The sequence below is a fragment of the Diadema setosum genome, chromosome 13 (genome assembly GCF_964275005.1).
Source record: "Diadema setosum chromosome 13, eeDiaSeto1, whole genome shotgun sequence".
Lineage (NCBI taxonomy): Eukaryota > Metazoa > Echinodermata > Echinoidea > Diadematoida > Diadematidae > Diadema > Diadema setosum.
In genome coordinates this window covers 32,669,178-32,690,976 of record NC_092697.1, presented here as the reverse complement: position 1 = coordinate 32,690,976, position 21,799 = coordinate 32,669,178, and the positions used below count along the sequence as shown (strand labels likewise).

At 38.9% G+C, this 21,799-nt stretch overlaps 1 protein-coding gene across 1 annotated transcript in view; it reads left to right on the top strand.

The window, feature by feature from the left end:
- The first annotated feature begins 660 nt into the window (after positions 1-660).
- LOC140236656 (E3 ubiquitin-protein ligase UHRF1-like) overlaps positions 661-21,799 on the top strand; it is a 32,100-nt gene continuing 10,961 nt past the window's right edge. Inside the window, exons 1-5 of the mRNA XM_072316575.1 lie at positions 661-914; positions 17,773-18,042; positions 18,798-19,201; positions 20,372-20,540; positions 21,301-21,472. Coding sequence (XP_072172676.1) covers positions 762-914; positions 17,773-18,042; positions 18,798-19,201; positions 20,372-20,540; positions 21,301-21,472 — 1,168 coding nt within the window. The 5' untranslated portion in view covers positions 661-761. The remainder of the gene's footprint in view (positions 915-17,772; positions 18,043-18,797; positions 19,202-20,371; positions 20,541-21,300; positions 21,473-21,799) is intronic.

Below are 21,799 nucleotides of genomic sequence, written 5' to 3'. Positions count from 1 at the left end.
ATAACAGATGATTCTTCGTGCTGCTAAAAAATAAAAAAAAAATAAAATAAAAAAAAGACAGAAGAGGCTTCACAAACGCTAATTTGTTGCACCCCCTTTTTGAAGACTTGATATGATCTACCAGCAAACTCTGCTCGTTTTTTCTGTACGGTATACTATTGGGTCCTATACTGCACCCTTATGTGACGATCGGAGTGATCGAGTTTCGTAAGAAAAACACGTACCGGTACACCAGCCTGGATTGGGCCGCCGCCGACGATCGAGCCTGGGCCCTCATCACGAACCCGGAGGATCAGGAACGCGCTCAACCAAAACAAGAGCACAATGAGCACAGCGCCATCTACAACTCCCACGCTTTGTTTATACAACCCGGAAGTGAAGGTCGCCTTCAAGATTTCCCGCCACTTCGCGTCGAACACATGTTTTGATTATTTACAACCACAACTCCGCGGCGGCATGCGTACTCGTTTGCAGTGCTAATGTGGTGGGAGAGTAGCGTCCCTCCGGCCGTGTGCATCATCAGTTGTATGCTGTGAGAGGTGAGGAAGTGCGTGCAGTGCAATTCGATCGTAGGTTTACAACTTGCTGAGTGTAAAACTACATCTGGGTATCCGAGATAGCGTCTTCACAGCAATTTGACAGAGTTCTATACCTGTTTGAACAGGTTGTTCTGTACGCGATAAACTAGAGCCATCGAAGACCGACCCAAGTGACTGGCGACAACCTTTCTGTGGCTGAAATTTATTGCAGTTTCTGCCATCATGTGGGTGCTCGTAAGGAAGTTCGACTGCAAGAATGCTCAACGAATCGATGGCCTGTCAAAGCTGACGAAAATCGAGCAGTTTCGGGAGAAGCTTGTGGATCTCTTCGATGCCCCGCTTGACCGCCAACGGCTTTTCTACGGTGGAAAGGAGGTGAGAAGCGCCTTACTTACTTGACGTTTTATGATTAATTATCTAGAGTAGCATAGAACACTACCTGTATAATAAGCTTGCTTAACTCCATATTCACGAGTTTCGAAGAAACACCATATTTTGTGTGTGTGTGTGTGTGTGTGTGTGAGAGAGAGAGAGGGGGAGAGAGAGAGAGAGAGAATAGGGAAACCTTGAGGATTGTACTATGTACCTTTAGACCTAGTGTTTTCTATGTTATGTGTTCTTTGCGAGAAATGTAACTGGAGGAGTGCGACCACAACGCGTAAGAGACAGAATCTAGTCCAGGACGATTTTTCATTTGGCTAGCTTTCCTCAGACTCTAACGTTACAGTTAGGCCTAACGTTAGGCTACACTGTATTTTCACAACGGGTGGCTGGTAGACAGTGCATGATTAATGATTTTACAACAACTTAAAACTTCAGCGGCAAGTTTTATCTTTCCCCATTTTTTTTCAAAGTTGTGAGATAGACATGTCTAGATTCTAACGTTACAGCATTCTTTAAAAACTTTTGACTCGGTTTCATTGCTGGTGAGAAAATTTTTCCTGAGTGCTTTCCTCAGTTAATGTGTAACCATTCATGAATCGTGTTCATCTTCATGAGAGTCACCTAGGCGGCTAAATTTTATGTTCTTTTACATCTTAGAACTACTTTGTCTAATGTACATGTGCATTTGTGTCTGCTGCAGCCGTGGACCGATTTAGAAGTGGATACAAATTACCTGAATTAGTAGGCCCCTACCTGAATTATTTTACCTATGAATGTGGGCCGTAATAACACTTAACAGATCCAATCCTAAGCCTGGAGAGTTCAATGTGATGTACAAATGTAGATCATTCTATCCAAGGGATGGCCAATTTGATGCATCACGCATTACCCCGGGGTACAGTAGTACCCCGGGTAACCGCGTTGTGTAACGCCACCTCACGTCCACTCGAGGACAGCCAGAGAAAAATGCATGCACTGTGTGTGCGTGTACATAGCATTCCCATGCCACTGCATGTTATACTATGCGTGCATGGAAGCTGCGATACCACTAGGGTGTGCTTTAGTGCAGTACAGTGCAGTGGCTAGCGCGCGCTAGCTCCAGCACCAAAATAATTTCCTCTTTTTGGCACCCAGGGTACAACTTTACAAAATAATTCAACAAAATGGCTGATTTTTATTTGGTACTCCAGGATACCATTTATGTCATCATTTGTGCAATCTGGATTAAATTTATTATGTTTCTGTTTCCAGTGATCATTGAGTTTAGACTTGAAGTCACTGAAGCCCAAGGCGTTGACTGATTGCCTCTACAGTATCCGTCGCTATGTCTGTTGTTAGTCACATTAATATCACAGTTATGCTGAGTCGAGAGGAAGGTGCATTCCGATGTCTTTTGTTGAACATTTCAGTACGGTACTTAAGCAATGATTGACAGATGAGGTCATCTCAAGAATTGGTTTGGAAGGATTTTTTTAGGGCGCTCCCAAGTAATCTGAAGAAAAATAGAAGAAAAAATTGTTAAAAATATATGGAAATGGGAAGTTTCTAGATATTCGTTTCACCGCAAAAGTGATGTTGAGGGTATCATAAATCAACACAAATCAACATGCATTTGGATTTCAGGGCCCCTTTAAAGTGGAAGAGTAAGGGAATAATGCCAGGTTATTTTCAGAAATTGACCTCCCCCGACTTTCGGATCCTTTTGTTGTAGCGGATCACGTATGTACCTTTCATTCAGATTTTGCTTCCTCCTCATGCCAGTTCAAAGCCAATTAAACAAAGTTGGGCAATTTCAACAAGAAAGAAAGTCAGAAAGAAAAGAAAAGAGTTTGAGTTGGCACTACTCTTCTACTGCAGCAGTCACAACATATACTGATAACATATCGGTGTAATTTTGTTTTCCTTTCACTTGAAATCAAAGGCAGGATAGGTAGTTATCTTTTAACAGTTTCTTTATACAGTAGCCATTTTCCCCACCTTTGCTCATTCTTTACGAATGAGAGACATTGTTTAACAATGGTATTTTGAGACAGCAGTTGCCCGCACAATTTACATGATCATCACAAGTTTTGGTTGCTTTGGGTAAGTGGGAATTTGGTTTGCAGCACATTGGTACAATGTATCTCCTGAGTTTAGCCAGATGTGTGATCGTAAATAACCCAATAAAGAAGTGGTAATATAGTGATATAGAGAAGAAATAGAGCTATGTAAACAGGATAGGCCTACTTGTAAGCTTGATATCCCGGAAATGAACACAAGAGTTTGCTTATCATGTGTACACTTCTTATCCAAACACAAGGGCCATACTTGCCTGAGAAAACACTATTCGTGAAAAAAATGCACAGATGTTTGTGAGGTTGCTGAGCTACAATAATGTTAGCTAAACTCCCCAGTAATTCTACTGGAAACTGCCAACTTGAGTAGGAATTATCTTAAAACTCTTTTTAAAACTGTGGATTTGGGAAGTGTAAATCATGTGCCAGCCAATATTCAATTTTACAACGCATATGGTCACATGACTTTTGGAACCGCCAGACTGTTACCCCTGTAATCTTTTGAAACTGCCGTTGTTTGCTAATGCTATGCCAATTTGATAGAAGTGATCATTCATATCTGCAATAGTGATTAAAAAGGAAGGTGCAGTTTCAGTATTCTAAAAAACTGTGGTTCTTCTGCACACGTGTAAATCGTAGACAAAAAGATGCGGTTTCTGGAAACGGGATTTTCTACTGTGTGAACAGTCCCTCGTGGTGCAGCATTGAGAGGGAAATGTTTGCTGTGGTGTCAAAGGTCACATGCTAGTGAAATGCCTGAGGTGAGGTAGGCCATAAGCTGGGACAGCCGTTCTTGTTATCTTGAAAAGAGATGGGATTATCACCCTATCTATCTATTGCACAGTTTCTCTACCTCATTGTCACATATCGTACTTTCAGGAATTGTAAAATGAAACAATCAAAGTAGCCAAGGCAGGCTTCTTTTAAAGGTGCAATATAATTAAGTTAAGCCCTCCGCCAGGGTTCTCCAAAGTCGTTCATTGTCCAAATGACAAGTATGGACTCTCTGTCTGTGGTGTGGTACCCTTTGTTCAGGAAGACAGGCCTATGGGGGGATCAATGTGACCACATTCCTGGTAATTGTGCTCCCCAAGGAATGAGGTTCTGTCACTATCATTGGCTGGAGGACCAAATGCTGGTTTGAACGAGGTCATTTAAAGGGAAGATAAACCCCAGGAACAATGTGGATTGAGTGAAAGCAGTAACATTAGTAGAACACATCAGTGAAAGTTTGAGGAAAATCGGACAATCGATGCAAAAGTTATGAATTTTTAAAGTTTCGGTGTTGGAACCGCTAGATGAGGAGACTACTAGAGGTTATGACGTATGAGTGGACAACAATACCAAGAAGATATAAAGAAAATACTACAAAAATCCATTTTTCTTGAAAATTACAAATTCCATCAACTTGATATTGACATAATGTTAAGGGTAGCAATTATTCCCCTGCTTTCTGAAAGCGGTTGGTCCACTGCTCTTTCATAATTCTAGAAAAGTGAATTTTTGTTGAATTTCCTTTAAATTTTCTTTGTATTGTTGTCCACTCATACGTCATATCCTCTAGTAGTCTCCTCATCCAGCGGTTCCAACACCGAAACTTTAAAAATTCATAACTTTTGCATCGATTGTCCGATTTTCCTCAAACTTTCACTGATGTGTTCTACTAATGTTGCTGCTTTCACTCAATCCACATTGCTCTTTGGGTTTACCTTCCCTTTAAAGGACCACCCCTCCCCCCCCCCCCCCCCCCCATCCTGCCTTTTACTTGTTTTGCCATTTATTAGTCTTGCGTCAGACTGAGGGACAGGCAGCGCCTGCAGGCTGTAAATCGGAATTGCAGGAGCTATGAATACCACCATGCAACATAAAGCCGTCAAGTAATTGAATCTTGTCAGGGTATTGTTAGCTATGGTATCTTGGGAGGATTTTTGTCTCATTAGACTTTTCTTGGCTGTATGTAAGTGAGTTTGAAAAATTTCTCCCCTAATCAGCAGTCCAAAACAATGTTTATTTTGTATGATCTTTTGATAGTGAATTAAGAATGTTCATGTAATATGATGACCACTTGAGCCTTGTAACATGAAAGGGGGTGCAAACTGTGATCATTCATTTTCAGTGATGCTATCATGGATTATGTGGTGCAAGTTGGTAAGACTTTAAAAAAAAGGGGGGCAGCCACGTACTATTATCATGAGGAGCCCTTGTTCAAACAATAGTTCTGGAAGAGGGCCAATGATAATCTTCTTTTTAAGGAGTGAATGGATGTTTTTAAATGAACTGTATAGGGAGACTTGTGGCCCTGGGGTAATTATGGCCCACATCATAAAATGTATCATACCACCATCTTCTGTCTGTTTGTACAATAGCTCATAGCTTATTGTACTGTAATGTGGAAGGTCAATTCTTACCACTAGTATGCCAAACATCCATTTATTTAGCTACTAGCATTGTGATATGAGGACCCGTTTTGTCAATATCAAAGTCACTGAGTAAAAAGCACATTTTCCACTTTAGAAAGATAAACTCTGTGTCATATCTTCTGTTTATTTGATGTTACTTGGGAATGATAAACCTTGTCTGAAGTGATTATGAAACAAAACATACAATATTTTATCCATCCATCGTTTGGGACATATGCTTCGGGGTAATTATGGCCCCCTATAGAAAAGCATGATCTTGCTAATTAAATATTTTGTCAATGTGATATCAAAGTCACTGAGTAAAAAGCACATTCAGATTCTCCACTTTAAGGTAAACGCTGTGTCATATCTTCTGTTCATTTAATGTTTATTTGGAATGATAAACCTTGTCTGAAGTGATTATGAAACAAAACATACAATATTTCATACATCATCCATCGTTTGGGACATGTGCTTCGCGGGGTAATTATGGCCCCCTATAGAAAAGCATGATTTTGCTATTTAAGCAAGGAAGATTGAGAATTCAGGTTAAAATCACACTTAACATGGTTCATTACTGGGATTTATCAAATGAATGTATAGTGTTTAAGTGTATTATCATTGCCGTTATGCAGCTTTGTTTTGGATATTCTCAGCTCTGAAGAACTCCAGATCTTCCAGGGTCATCATGCCACAGAAATTTTAAGGCCAAACCCCAACAAAATGATAGTCTCTGCATTACAGTTTTTGTAAAATTACATCAAGATAAGATAGATGCAACGAATGCTGTAAAGTGAGGTGGTGGGGCTGAAAGCAGCCCATAAAGCCTTTTGAGTCACTGTTTCCGTAAATCAGTAGGATGTTATGGAATCAACTTTTATATCACTTGTTGCTGATGTATCATGTATAGACAATTGGCTTCCTTTGTCCAGCATGTCGGGACACAATGTGAATTAGCTAAACTTGGATGAAATTGACTCTACTACATTAATTTAAATGGATAAATGAGGCTTGCTGCACTCTTAAAAAGAAAAGGGTACATTGTAAATCAACATTTAAAAGGGGCGAGGAGTCACAGCGTTTTTAAAATGTTGTATGCACCCTTTTATCCAGCTGAATCCAACAGTTAGATGTGCTAGATACAGCAAGAAAAAGTGAATACAACATTTTTAAAACACTGTCACTCCTTGCCCCTTTTAAAACGCTGATTTACCCTTTTCTTTTTAAGAGTGTGGTTTGTACTTTTTCAGTATAGGTATATAATGTTGTACATTGACTGTAATATAGTTAGAATACTGTTGAACTTTTCATATCTAGGGCCTAATGGTAGTAATAGAAAGTGTGAAAAAAGGGGTCAAAATTTTCCCAGTCTCCCCGACATGTGTATTTGTGTGTGTGTTTGTTTAATAGAGCAAGAGAGAGTGGTAGTACGTGATGGAAAAACATTTACAAATATTCAAATACTGGAATGATTTTGTAAAAGCAGAAGGGATTTGCAAGTCTCATTATTTGTTCACCATAGATGTAAATGAGCATATTTTGAACTTGAACACAAGCTATTTTAATTGTGGTGACAGGGTAGATGCTCTTGAAATGAATACACATAAATGCAAAGCTTTGTGTTAATACTTCTTTCTTGTTCTTGCTGTAGTTTTGTATTCCCAGCCATTCTGAAAAACAGCCTCATCTGGCTGAACAAGGGCATTTTATCCCGAGATTAAGTGAAAACAAACAATCAAACAATATTCACTTGACCAAGAATTTCACAAATAAAAAATACAAATGCAAAGAAACATAAATGGGGAAATGGAGAAAAAATATCATAGCTACCTTTTATTGCAGTTTTTTGATGGCCGTATGAAAATTTCCCATTCCTCCTCCAGTGCCTTGGGGGGCTGTTTTGTGCTGAAATCTATTTTGCCTTGACCCATTGACAGATAAACCACAGCATAGACTCGGAGGTGTTACTTCAATTTTTCCCTGGGCTGAAGCGCATTTATATTCACGTTTTTGTGCCAAACTCTTCTGCTGGTCTTATACTGCATTTTGCTCTCTGTCATTCGGTCATTCCACGTTGGAAAGAAATGCGAAAAATCCTGTGAGAAAGAGGAAAACGATAAGCAATGTAACTTGGAATTTCAAGTCGCTGATATTCTCCCTTATCCTCAGTGTGATGTTAGTGTTTTCAGAGTGAGTTCCTTTTACAACATACCAAAAAACAAAGAAACAAACAAATGTATATCACAAATGAAATAAGAGGTAATAGACCTCCCTGCTTCAATGATAGACAATTGGAATCTGCATTGTTGATTTTATGATTTTTGTGCATTATCTTTCTATTAAGTTCTTAAAATTTATTGTTATGTCAGGTTGACCTTGTTTGATATTTTGAAAAAGGCATCACACTTTAATATTGTTTTGAAATAAATTTGACAAACGTTCATGTGGAGATCATACTCTAGTTCCATTAATTTTATAAACAAACAAGATCTGAGTTGACCTTTATTTGATGCAAGATGGTGGAATGCTTTGATCACTGGATGAAATCCTTTCAGAGCCATCAGATTTCTCTTCATGTCCCGAGCTTCATATTTGCTTACACTGTAAACAAATGTGTTTTCAAGGCAGACTTGAATCTATTTATATCAGTGATTTGTCTTAGTTTCTGAGGTAAATTATTCCATTAGGTAGGGGCATTAAAAGCAAATGTTCGTTCTCCGTAAAATTTGGTTCTTCTGTTTGGATTGACAAATAAATCTTTACTTTTTGAACGAAGCTTCCTCTGTGGTGTGTAAATTTGACTTTATTTTTTTTTTTTTTCATGGGATGAAGTTGTTAATGCACAAGTATTGCCCTGATTGGTCTTCTGAACATCATTGATTTCTGATGTGTGAATTTCTGGCAGCCCTGTCCTTGTATTATTTGTGACCGTGCATCACAAAACCAACAAAAAGTCGCACGCACAGATTTTGTGCGAGGACTGAAAATCGGTGAAATGGGTCAACCCAGCCAATCTTGAGTTTTTCATATTTTCTGAAAGAGCAAGTTGTCTTCAACATTACACATATTAAAATTTGAGAACATAAAACGAACAGGAAATTGTGGGGTTTTTTAGCATTTTTTCTTGAATACTTTTTGGTGGAATAGTGTGATTAGTTGTGTCTTTTCGAGTCCCCTTTTCATTTCTTAAAAACTCTGTCCAAACTCTTCACTTTCAACTCTAATAACTTTGGAAAGGATAATGCTACAGCTCTTTAAATTGACATTAATCATCTACAGAATGCATGCTTAATTTCAGCTAAATATGATCATCCCTTTATTTGTTGTTCTGGTGGTGTACATCCCATTTTTGTTCCATTCATCACAGAGCTAGCACTGCTTGGTAAAGATTAAGTGCTTGAATACACCTATAAACACTTCAGAGCCTCTTTTCCCAGTTCAAACTTTCCATAGTGTGTACTTTCTTTCCAATATTACGATATGTTAGGAGAATCCATTTGAATTGAGTTAGACATCATTTTAAAGCGTAGAGTCTGCCCTTTTCAGAATATGCTTTTTAACCAAAAATCAGTGTCTGGTGACTTTTTGTTGGTTTTGTGATGCAGGGTCACATTATACTTCATCACTAGAGGTCATGGTCAAGCAGGGTTCGACTTAACTTTTTTTTTTTTAACCACTTGCTGGGATGGCCGAGGACTGTAGGAGATGTTCAGTTTGTTGCTGAACACTTACATGTTTGTACATGAACATGAATTTCACTCCCTGCAGAAGGGACCAGTTTTTATTATGTTACCATGGTGATACAAGCAATTATTGTTTTCTGAATATGTGGATATTGGATAATTGAACTGGAGGGAATGTTTCCCATAAATTCGAAGTTGTCTCTTTTTTCTAACTTTTTGTTGTTATTTGCCAGAATCAATGTGAAGTTCTAACTTCATCCCCAAGTAAAGAGTTAAGATTACCATCTGAATTTGAATTATTCTTCAGTAGACTTCATGTACAGTAAAATGTATAAGGTCAGTTACTGTTTAGAGAATTGGTTAAAAAAACAACCTTGGTTTAAGATGGAATTCTAGAATAATTTTGTATCAACTCACAAATTGTATGACATTATTGGCTCACACAAATAATGATAAATAAATAATAAGTGAATAACACTTATATCGCAAAGAAAGTAATGGTTAGAATATCACTTGGGTATTTGTAAAGTCTTCATGTCAATATTTATACCCCCGCCACACATAGTGTGAAGGGGGTATATAGGAATCACCACGATGTTGGTCGGGCGGTTGGTCGGTCGGTCTGTTGCAAAATCTTGCATCATGAACTCCCCCTACAGTTTTGAAGCAATTTAAATGAAACTTAGGGTGAATGATGATATTGAGGTATAGATGTGCAAGACACGTTTTTTGTGTTTTTCGGACAATGCGTTGCCATGGTAACCATGATTTTACCAAAACCTTGTGGATTGAATAACTTCCATAGTATTTAAGCAATCAATTTCAAAATTGGTATCTATGATGATCTATAGGTGTAGTTATGCAAGACACTCTTTGTGTTTGTACTTGACAAAGCATTGCCATGGTAACCGTATGTTTTCTTTAAATCTTGTGGAGTGAACAACTTCCACAGTTTTGAAGCAATTGAAATCAAATTTGGTAGGCATTATGGCCTTGAGGCATAGATGTGCAACACATAATTTTTGTGTTTGTCGGACAAAGCATTGCCATGGTAACCATAATTTTACCAACACCTTGTGGATTGAATAACTTCCACATCATTCAAGCAATTAAGGTCAAATTTAGTATGTATGATGATCGGGAGGTGTAGTTATGCAAGACACCAATGTGTTAATATAAGAAAAATGTGTTGCCATGGTAACCACTCATCTTTGTATCAAATTGAACCATTTAATCTATGAAGGTGAAATTTGGTGTGTATGATGGTCTTTAAGTGTAGTTTTGCAAAATGTCCTTTGTATTTGTATTGGACAATGCGTTGCCATGGTAACCACATTTTTTTTTTTTTTTTAAATCCTGTGGAGTGAACTTCTTCCACAGTTTTCAAGCAATTGAAACCAAATTTGGTGGGCATTATGGCCCTGAGGTATAGATGTGGAACACATAATTTTTGTGTTTGTCACACAAACCATTGCCATGGTAACCACAATTTTACCAAAACCTTGCAGATCGAATAACTTTTCCATCATTCAAGCAATTAAAGTCAAATTTAGTATGTATCATGATCTAGAAGTGTAGTTTTGCAAGACACCAATGTGTTAGTTTAAGGAAAGTGTGTTGCCATGGTAACCACTCATTTTTGTATCAAAATAAACCATTCAAGCTATGAAGGTCAAATTTGTGAGAAGGTAGGACATTCCAGTTTTACAAATTGTACTTTGCTAATTTGACTTTGGTAGCTATGAAGCTTTGGTCAGTATCAATAATTAGCATATACTTAGCGTATTATACTTAGTATATGATTAGCGTATCTGTGATACTGTTTAGGCTGTTATTTTCGCGTACAGATGTTTTCGCAAATAACGAGGTCATAGACATTTTTGCGCAATGTTGTTTTCGCGAATCGAAGCCGACGCTTACGTTAATGCTCTATTAACACAATGCATGGAGACATTTTCGCGTGTTGTTGAATTCACGATCCAACTGTGATTTGCGAAATTCGCGAAAATTAAACCCTCGCGATAACAACAGCTTATACAGTACCTCAGGGCTTTTACCCCCCCCCCCCCCCCCCCTCTGTTAAATACAGGTTTGTGATAAGGTTAGAGTAAAGATTAGGGTTAGGGTTAGAGTTTTGGTTAGGGTTAGGATTAGGTTCAGGATTAGGATTTGGGGTAAGGTCAGGGGAAGGGTCTTGGGTAATTGCCCAGGGGTTAATTGCCCTAGACCCATCTATGAATGGGACCAAGGTCTGTACCACAAGTTACTAAGGAATGTAACATTTATTGATTTCATCAGCGAGAATATCCTCCATGGCAATACTAAATTACAAGCTGTCCTCAACCTGTAAAGAAATATGCACACACACACACACCCACACAGTATCACTGGGATGTAAGATGGGACTCATGGTGATAGTCATACTTTCACAATGAAAACATTAATTTACAATTGTAGTACAGATTTCCTCCTCTATTGCCACTTTAATAATTTCGATATCATCTCTTTAGTTCTCTGGCAGCAGAGCTGTAAAAACTTGGCATTCGTTCTCCAGGCAAAACTTCCCAGCATTCTAAGAACCATTTTCTAGAACTTTGTCATTTATCAAGCCATGAAAACCAGTTGTCTGTGAGGCCAGGAGAGATACATTGTAGCACTGGTAAAGGATATGTTTACAGCATCGATGACTCTTTTTTTTTTCCAGGTATCGACTCCTTGTACTTGATTGTCTGCAGAATTCTCAACTAGATGATTAAATTGCTGTGTTTATGGATGCCATTGCTGTCTAGTGGTTGATTCACAGAGGTAGTGATAATGAGAATTCCTGGTAAGATATGGGATGAGGATACCATGGTGGCCATGGCGAAACTCTGGCAGAAGTGTTTCTGGAATCCAGTAACTTCACAAAAATGGTACCTCGGAGATGGAGAATGGAGATTGGTTTTCCCATGTTGGAAGCCCAATAAAAGGATTTGGATTTTGATGTCTGTACTGCACTCCATAGCAAGTGAACTTGTGTGCCTATATCATATTGTTACAAGTTTTCGTGGATCTCTCCCTCCAGTTTTTTTAGATCCCCTTTGGCAAGGGCTTGAGTGAGCTTGTGCCATTGTGCTCAGTCCATTATCCATTATTCAAAAAAATTTTTTTTTTTACATTTTCATGTTGTTCTTTCAATCCCATGATTACTTATAACCAAACTTGGCAGGAATTATTTTAGGGGATACAAGATTCTTCAAATGGATCAGGTACAATATATCCCCCATACATAGGACCCGATGACAAGACACCAAAGACCCAGGATTGTGTGAATGTCAAAATCATTATTTTATTTTCAGACCTAGAAGTAGGGAAATTAGAGTACACCGTATATTGGGCTAGATAGATGTACTCTTGCAGATAAAAAGATATTTAAAGAAGAATGGAACCTATGATACAAAAGAGACAGTCCCGATGGATGTAAATATATGGTCTACACAAACCTTATCCAAATCCAGTGATGTTTGTTTGTTTCATTTCCATCTGAGAAGATGGCTGTAATACCAATACCATATTCAGCTGCAGTAGCTGGTCTTCCATGGGGTCCAGTTTGATGTAAGGCAGAACCACTTCACCAGAAACACCTTGCTCTTTGTGATGAATAAATTATGTGGGATCTTTCATGTGCATGAGTTGTGACTCTCTCACACATGGGACCTCCATTTTATGTCCTATCTGAGGGACAGAGTGTTTTGCCTCTTACTAAGAGGGGATGGTATGATTAAACATAACATCGCTCAGTGGGACCGGGGAATCGAACCGGGGTCCTTTGGATCTTGAGGCAGACACGCTACCGACTGAGCTAACTCACCACCCTTGATGTGAAGCTTTGATAAGGAGTGTAGCCAAGAAAATGCACCAAGCTTCTCTTATAACTATTAAGCAATGCAGTGACTTAGGGTTACCATCTTGGTCATATTTAGCGGGCGATATGAGGCAGGGTATACATGCAGATGGTAGAATACATTTCTCCTTCATTGATCAATTCATACATGTATGTTCACAACTTGTAACAAGTAATACATATTAGATACTTTATTTTCATGTAAATCATGTAGCAAAAACTAGTCTAAAGTACAAAATGTCAGTAATTAATCTGTTATTGAAGTATAATTTTAAAAATTCATTGCCTTTGAATAGATTGTTTATAATTTTCTTGGAACTTCTCTGATGTATATACTAATATTCCTGCATTCTCTCTGCTTCTGTACATATTTGAATTTCAGTACCCTGGAACTGTAGCATTCTTTAGTAGGCCTATATAAATTTTGATAGGATTTGATTTCATTTCATTAATCTTAAACTCTGAGTTAACTTGACTTGATTTTCTGCATGGTAAATACTTCGGTAAGAGGATAAGATGCCCTGTTTTTGCCATTCCACACCTCCCCTCCCCCCCCCCCCCAAATCCTATCAGAAATGTGCACTTGCATCAAACATTTTGACTGCATTATCATTGGGAGAGCGGTCTAGGCAGCATAGCCCATGGTCTTCAAGTTTTGGCTCTTGAACCCTTCACAATATTGTAGCTGTGCCGGGGACTTATGTGCCTGCCACACGGACTTGGTTCTTCGGAATGTGGAATTCCAATCGAAGAATTACTCCCTCTACAACCACCCCTCTACCCCCCCCCCCCCCTTCATTCTTTTTCCCTTCTTTGTTTGACAACAGGCATGAACTCCCATTCAAGAGTTGTGCTGCCTAAAAAATAAAAAGAACAAGTGGGTAAGCCAGCCCCGCAGGGAACACTCCATTTGTAATCACAAGTACAGTTCACTGACTTGGGACTGAAGCCAACTGCTTTGTTACCATGGCAACTGTCAGATTCTGTCCCGAGGTTAAAGGTTGATGGCAGTATGCTGGCATCATGGAGCTGTATGTTGTAGTTTAGGATTTGAATGAGAGGAATTTTTTCCTTGTGAGAAGCCCGATGAAAGCACAAGAGTGCAAAGATGGTGTATTTGTACAAAAAATGAAATAGGGATCTTGTTTCCCTTTTCAGTCTCAAATCATGTACTGTATGTGGTATCTGGTCATAAACTATTCCAGTGTGATTTCCAGCATTGATAATGTAATTGTGGTGGAATGTATTCATCCAGGGTAGTCTCATTGTAAGTGTCATCACTGTGCAATTTTACATCTGGCTCAGCAGCATGGGATTCACAATGACACAAAGAATTAATAGCAGGATACAAATCATGTGATTTGTATTGTGATCCAAATCTCAAGTTTTTTGCCTTAGTGGACATAAAAATCCCACTAAATATCCTGATTAGCATTGCTATCCAAATCTGAAGAGATCTTATATGATTATTTCTGAATTATCGTTATAATTCACACTGTGGCTCTCTGAGTGCTTTTCTAGTTTTAACATATTTTTGTGCACAAACCAATTGAAAAGTTGATGACATCACCTCAGCGAATTTACCACTTTCACTGTTTTCATGAAAATGCAAACCTATAGAATTCTAGTAAACTCTTTATCTTTTAATCAATTTGACAACTTTGATGAAAGCCTATGATTCTGTTCCCCTACAACGTTGTAGGTTTACTACATTTATCAAAGTCAACTTTACACACTGTGTGGAATTGCACTCTCCCTCTGCAAAGATGCCACCTGCTCCGACCCGGTCTTTTACAAACCAGCGGTTGAGAATTCCATTTGTTCCAATAAATGCTCATACAGAGGGCTCAGCAGTGATTGTTTGTCTGTACAAAGCAGTTTGTGAAGTGTGTGGCTAAACATGATGTGAAGGGTAGGCAAATTCCGTATGTATCCACTAACATTTGATGCTGAGCGGAGTTTGAAATCAGAACATGCATGAAGGCATGCATACTGTATGCATTCATGCAGGGCGTTATGATGGTACAGGGATAATAAGTAATATAGTCTTGGAAGAAGCATCTTTATGGAATTCGATTCATGACTTTGTTTTGTCAAATTCACTATTGGATAGAGAATATGAATTAAGTGATAGTTTGTATGATGATGGATATGAGGAAGGACTTTTAATGTTTGTATTTAGTACATATGATTACAAGTTCATGCTCTACTGCTCTGATTTTGTTTATCCTGCAGTTACATGTAAATAGCACAAAGTTTTTAGTGAAGTGAATGTAATGGAGCAAAAGAAGCTGCTGAAAACTGCTTATCCAATAAAGGCGAGCCAATGGAGTAAAATGGAGTCAAAAGGGGCCTGAGCTTTCAATCCTAGCAGAATCTTCGTCAGAGGCAAAATGACCAAGTGAATGTAATGTTACATGTGCGGAGTAACATGAACACAAACATTTGATATGTGTCTGCCTAGTCTGTGGTCGCAGCCAAGTTTCTGTTAAGTGGACACTTAAAAATGGTATAAAGGCTCCTTGCCATTAGCCATTTCCATCCTAAGGGCTCGTTCGCACACTTGCCTGCCACAGATCATTTATTTTTCCAATGAATTAGAGACAGTGAGAAGTGACTTTTCATGATTTCCTTTTTCAATGTTATTGCCCGAAACAATTTCATGAATCTGTTGATGGGAGAATAACGAAATGGGCTGCGAGTCTGCACATCAGGAGCTAAATCTTCCAGCAGTAGCATGGGCAATTGTACTCTGTATTATGTAAAGTATATTCCTACTGTTCACACGAAGGCGGCGAGAGGGACCTTCTTTGGGATGAATTGCGGAGAGTCTGGCGTCGTGCCAAGTTGGTTGCGCAGGAGACGAGATGTTGTCCAGCATGAAGCTTTTATGTCAGCCGTATAAGGAATAAAAAAGACAGTGCTACACATGTACCTCCCTATAAAGTCATATTTCTTTTCCGCTACAAAAATCACAGGCCCTACATGACTCCTGTGAAGGATAGAAAGAAAAATAATCTGGGTATTTTTTTGCTTTTTATTCTACAAATTTTCATTTGTCATTTACAACGATTCTCGATGTAGGACACATTCTTGATGGCGTGGGGCACACAAATGAGTTGCTTGTTCTGAGATAGATTTTCTGTACAACCACTCAATCACACCTCTGATTCATGCTGGTAGAGATAGAAGCATTAATCTTATGGCTTCCAAGCTTTACTGAACAAAAGAGCTCCAGCTCTGGATAGTTAATTGCTATAGAGATGAAGTAATTACATAAATACATGCCAAGAAAACAAAAGGGCATACACTAATTGTTGACTAGTGTAGAACTCCTCCAATTATGCAATTAAAGGGTAAATTCTTGTCTCGTTTTTTTTTTCTCTTTTTTTTTTTCAAGCAGTCAAGTACAGAGTCTTTAGGTATTGGTGAGAGCTTTATGGGGAAATTTCGTGCGTTCAAGTGCCATATTTCTAAGGGGAATCTGTGTGTAGAAGTGATCTTTAAAGTGTCTGGACTCTTGTTTAATTCCCCTCATTCCAAGTTTCCTTCAAGGAATCTGTTCACATGCAGACGCTGTTGGGAAATTTATTTGCAGTTTGATTATGCTGCCACTCATTCAAAGATCCCCTATTGAATGGTCCCACTTGCTGGCGATGTGTGACTTGATTCCGTGTGAGAATGTGGACTTCATCCAACGTTCTCGACCCCTTGACCTCAGTTTTTTGAGAATTGCACTTCGGAAACAAAACCTCGGTCTTTGATCACAGTGCTTCTGTACGCGTTCGAAACGACTTTTCATTGAGCAATTGAAATTGAGTACTGTACTCGTGCCTTAATTGCTTGTTGAAGTTTACGGGAAGAATAGATGGCCATTTAAATGCACTCCTTGCCAAGTTCAATATATTATGCTATGGCATGTTGCCATATCAACCTCCCTGGGCATCATTCACGGTCATGTGACTTCTGCGATTACGGTCACAGTTCCTTTTAATGCTGGCAGCGTGGCATAGTAAACATTTCCCTAATGAATGAAATTGTTCCTGGGTATCTTGTTTCAAGTATGTGTATTGCAAAATTTCTCTTGTAAACAAACACTTATGTAGACAAGCAATCCTGTTGCACTTTTCCCCCCAAAATAGCGAAACTTCAAAATGTCATAACTTCCTTATTTTTCATCCAATTTCGATCAAATTTATACCGTTGAACTCGCAATATTTTACTCTTTCTTATCGGACTAATCTGTATTTGGCCTGGATTTCCCCCTTTAAAAGGTGCAGAGGCATTACATGTATGTTTTAGGGTTGTCACAGTCCATCCATAACGCTGTATGAATTTTCATTGTACCTAGCCTAGATGTGTTATTAGAGGTACTGATAATATGCTGTCAATTAGATGTTAGTCATTAACAAAGGTCAAAGGGCACTGCAGTTTGGAAATGCTTTGGGAAATATTTCCTTTGTGCAGAGAGGGTTAACGGTCAATCCTTGGTCAGTGGTCAAGACCACTTAACTGCATTGAAATGTAAATTTGAAGAGTGAATAGACTCATCCCAACAAATGTACCACATTTAATTTCATTTCTTCTTTATTCATCTCATAAAAATGTATGATGAACATGCTAAAATTATTCAAAAGCACAAATTCATAATTTGTACAGTTTAACATACAGAGTGGAATCATAAGTATAAAAAACAAAAAAATAAATCAATGTATATATACATGTATATTATACACACACAATGTATTAGATACCATGTAAAGTACTGTTTGTAATCACTTCTTTGTCTATAATGCTTTTGATATTTATTTATTTGTCTTTTCTTTACAGCTAGTAAATGGCCACACCCTTTTCGACTACGACATCGCCCTCAATGACACGATCCAGCTGATGATCCGGGCCGCTCCTATCATCGCGGAGCCGGAAGACTCGGAGAAGAGCCAGGAGGTCGACAAGGACAGCGAGGGCAAACCAGAGAGCGGGTTCGGCTCTGAGTCCAGCGACACGGAGACGTCCAACCACCAGTCGACGGCCGAGACTGGTGGAGATGTTGTAGCGGATGTCGAGCCCTCGACCAGTCAGCTCAGGGGCCTGTTCAAGGTGAGAGGTTGTGGCTATCAATGGGAAATTGAAAAATATGAAACGTATCTGACGATTTGTGGCCAGATGAGGAGGACGTATTTGTGTATAGCATGGCACCGCATGGACAGATGTCTTGTCTTACTGTTATCGCAAACTTCTTGGCACATCAGTGGTTAGCAATCTGTGGTTGGCATTTCAGAGAATGCTGACTTGATTTCGAGTATAGTTGTAAGCATTTCTAAAGCCACCAGCATAAGGTAGAGAATAGCTGTTGTACAATGTATTACTAAAAAACAAGAGTGCCTTTTGTTGAAATGGCACTTTTGCAATGCTCAAGAAAACCTTGAGTTCTGTTCTGTGCTTGTATCCCATAAACACCTTTCATGTGGTGATGCTTACAATTTCGTAAGGATGGTAATGATCATGAATAGGATGAAGGAGATGGTAAAGATGAAGATGATGACAGTGACAGGTGAATATGATAGTAATAACAGTAATCATGACGGTTATGACAGTGGCATAGAGATGAGAATTACGAAGGAGAATGGGATATTGTGGGAGTGACAAGAGTAATACCTTTGAATGAAGAAAGTCACTGAACATTGGCTTTTTAAAATATTGTGTGTGTGTGTGTGTGTGTGTGTATGTGTGTGTGTTTAACTCCTGAACTTCTCTGAAGAGAGATTAAGCAAAGAAAATATGTCTTTATCAATGTGTGCCTTAATAATATATTTCATGGTATCTAAGGAGTTCCGCTTTTTATCTCTTTACAGGTTGGTGATGTGGTTGATGCGATAGACATGAGCATGGGCGCTTGGTTTGAAGCAGACATCTTGAAAATCACAGAAAAGGAGGTGGAAGAAGAGGAAAGACAATCGGAAAATACGGAATCAAATAATAACAACAATAATAATGAAGTCAGTACTAAGGAGGGTGATGACAGTAAGGCTGTGGACCTCAAGTCAGCCGACACAATATCCAAAGATACAGACTCTCATGGTGAAGAGGTGGACATCCCCATGGACACTGAATGTAGTGACCCAGTTGAACAAAGGACATGTGATTCGAGTGCTTCCATTTCAAATGCCGGGGGTGTAAGTGGTGCTGCAGTCAGAGGGGAGCACGATGCTCATTGGACGAGAGACGATGGGCTCATCTACCACGTGAAATATGAAGGGTGAGTGGTGACCAGAAGTGGCCATTATTGGTGTGCGAGAAACCTAGTAGGTAGTAGATGATTGTCTTGTAGCTGCACTGAACGTTACACCCTGCTTTGCAGTGCACAAGAAGGCATCATTGTATAGATGATGAGGGATGTGGGAGGGAATATATACCATATGTCCCAAAAAAAATTACAACGGGACCTTCCGCAATGATATCTTTAAAAATATTGAATCAATTTAAATACAAATTCAGGGTATGAAACTATAACTCATTGCCCACATATTAAAGAAAACCCCATTCGATTTGCTTCAGTGGTCAAAGAGAAATGAGGAATTTTGTAGAGGATGTCAGGAATCTCTTCCCTGCAAGTTCTGTCTATTGTATTCACACACAAGAGCATCGAAGTGCTAAACTTAGAAGAATCAGACTGATGACATGCTTTACAACAATCCACATTTCTCTGAGACCGCTTAACCAAATTGAATGGGGTTTTCTGCAAATAAGATGTTACATTTTAAGACCCTGAAGGAGCATTTAGATGGTTTAATCATATTGGGTGTTATCAATGCAAAAATATGATCGTATTTTTTTGGGGGACATTGGTACTATATATTTAAGGTGATCTGTCCAAATGGTAAGACATTTTTGAAAATTATGTTTAAATGTTTTATCATAGAGATGTGTGTTCAGACAAGATTGCAGTATGAGGACATTAAGTGCTTACAGTGTCTGTGGTGTCACTAAAATTCACGGGGCTAGAAAGTCAAAGTATACACCTCCATACAATATTTTTTATGGGTGCACATGGAAAAAAAAATGCAAAAAACAACAACTATTGGGCATTTCAAAAATGTTTGCAGTTTGTTTAAACTGCAGTCATTTTGTTTACTGTGTCAATAGCTTTCAGCTGCAATCTTTTCTTGTTTCCTGCTACCATAGAAAGTACAGTTATTGAAAGTTATAGCAAAGTTGCAAACCTCTTTGAGAAATGGTCACTTTAAAATTCCATGCTAACAAGAAATTGATAACAAACTTGTCATCTTTCCCAACTGTATGACATTTGGATTTTTATAAACTTCTGTAGATTTCATTTCGACTGTGCCCAAGTTACGATTGTTTGCCTGAGGAGTTCCTGCTTTGACACTGATAACTTTTATCTTACCCGGCATCCACTGCATTTCAGCTACGAAGAGGAAGGCATCGCTAAGATCAGCAGTCGCAGCATACGACCGAGGGCTCGCACCATGATAGACTATGACAATGTGAATAAAGGCGATATCGTCATGGTGAATTACAACTGTGATGAGCCCAAACAGAGAGGCTACTGGTACGACATGGTTGTCAAAGATAAGGTGTGTAATAATGATCAGCTTTTGCATGTGTTTTAGGAATCTCCTTTTATTACCTCTTCTAAGAGAGGAGGTTATGTTTTTATCAGCATTGGTTTGTTTGTCTACATGTATTTGCAAATTACTCAAAAATCGTGAATGGATTTCAATGAAACTTGCAGGAAAAGTTGATAATAGCATAAGGAACAGATGATTGAATTTTGGTAGTGATCAAGGAATTTTTATAAATTTTTGAAGGATTTTTGTTCTTTTGGCAGATAGGGTCAATGAACTTGGGAGTTCAAGCTGTGCGTATTTGAGGTTTACAGCGCGTGCTCTGGCAGAGGTCTCCGAAGAAGGGAGATGAACTTTTGTTGGAGTGCTTGCTACAGCATTTTTTCTGTTTTCTTGAAGGAAGTGTTAGCTGCAGACTTTTGAAAGTACGAAGTACTGAGATTTTGGGAAGATAACATTCTAGCAGTTTTACTTAATAAGTACTGTATCGTCATATTGTCTTCCTAATCCATGGTAGCCTCTTCAGCACAAACTCTTTTCTCCCAGAATCCCCCGCCATTATTATTACCCCAGCATTGTCAAGTACCTAAAGATATCGTAGAGTCAGGAGAGACTTGGTAAGAAAAACATCCTGTCCGAGGATGTGTGTGGCAGGCAGGAATTGAACCTCGAGTTCTCCTGGTTTGGCTGGTTGGGAGTCCGAACTTCTACAAATATCTCTGTGGTTCAATGTAGCTCAAACTCCACTCTCATTTATCTCACGCCTTAGAAGCAGACCAGGACGTACAAGGAACTGATAGGGGACATTCTCCTCGGTCCCAGCTCCGACGTCCTCAAGGACTGCAAAGTGCGGCTGACTGAAGAAATTTTCAAGGTGGAGAGGGTGGGAGAGTCGACGTGCGATGCGGCAGCCATTGAGGCCACTGGTACCCCGGTCAAAAGTTAGTGACACCCAATCTTAACTTTTTCCTTTCTTTTTCTCTTGTTTGTCCTTGCTTTTCATCTTCTCTTTACCTCCTTTCCTTCTGTTTCTTTTCTTTCTCCTTTTTCTTCTTTCTCTTCTTTACCTTTTATACTTTCTTTTTTTATCATCCCTTGTCTTCTTTCTTCCAGTCCTCTTCTTCTTTTAATCATCTCTTCTTTGCCTTCTCTTTCTTCTTATTTCTTGTTCTTTTCCCCCTCCTTCATTTCAATCCTCCCCTTTCAACTCATCCCAGTTGTGACTCATGTTCATCTCAAAGTTATTGGTAATATCCAGCAATGATGTG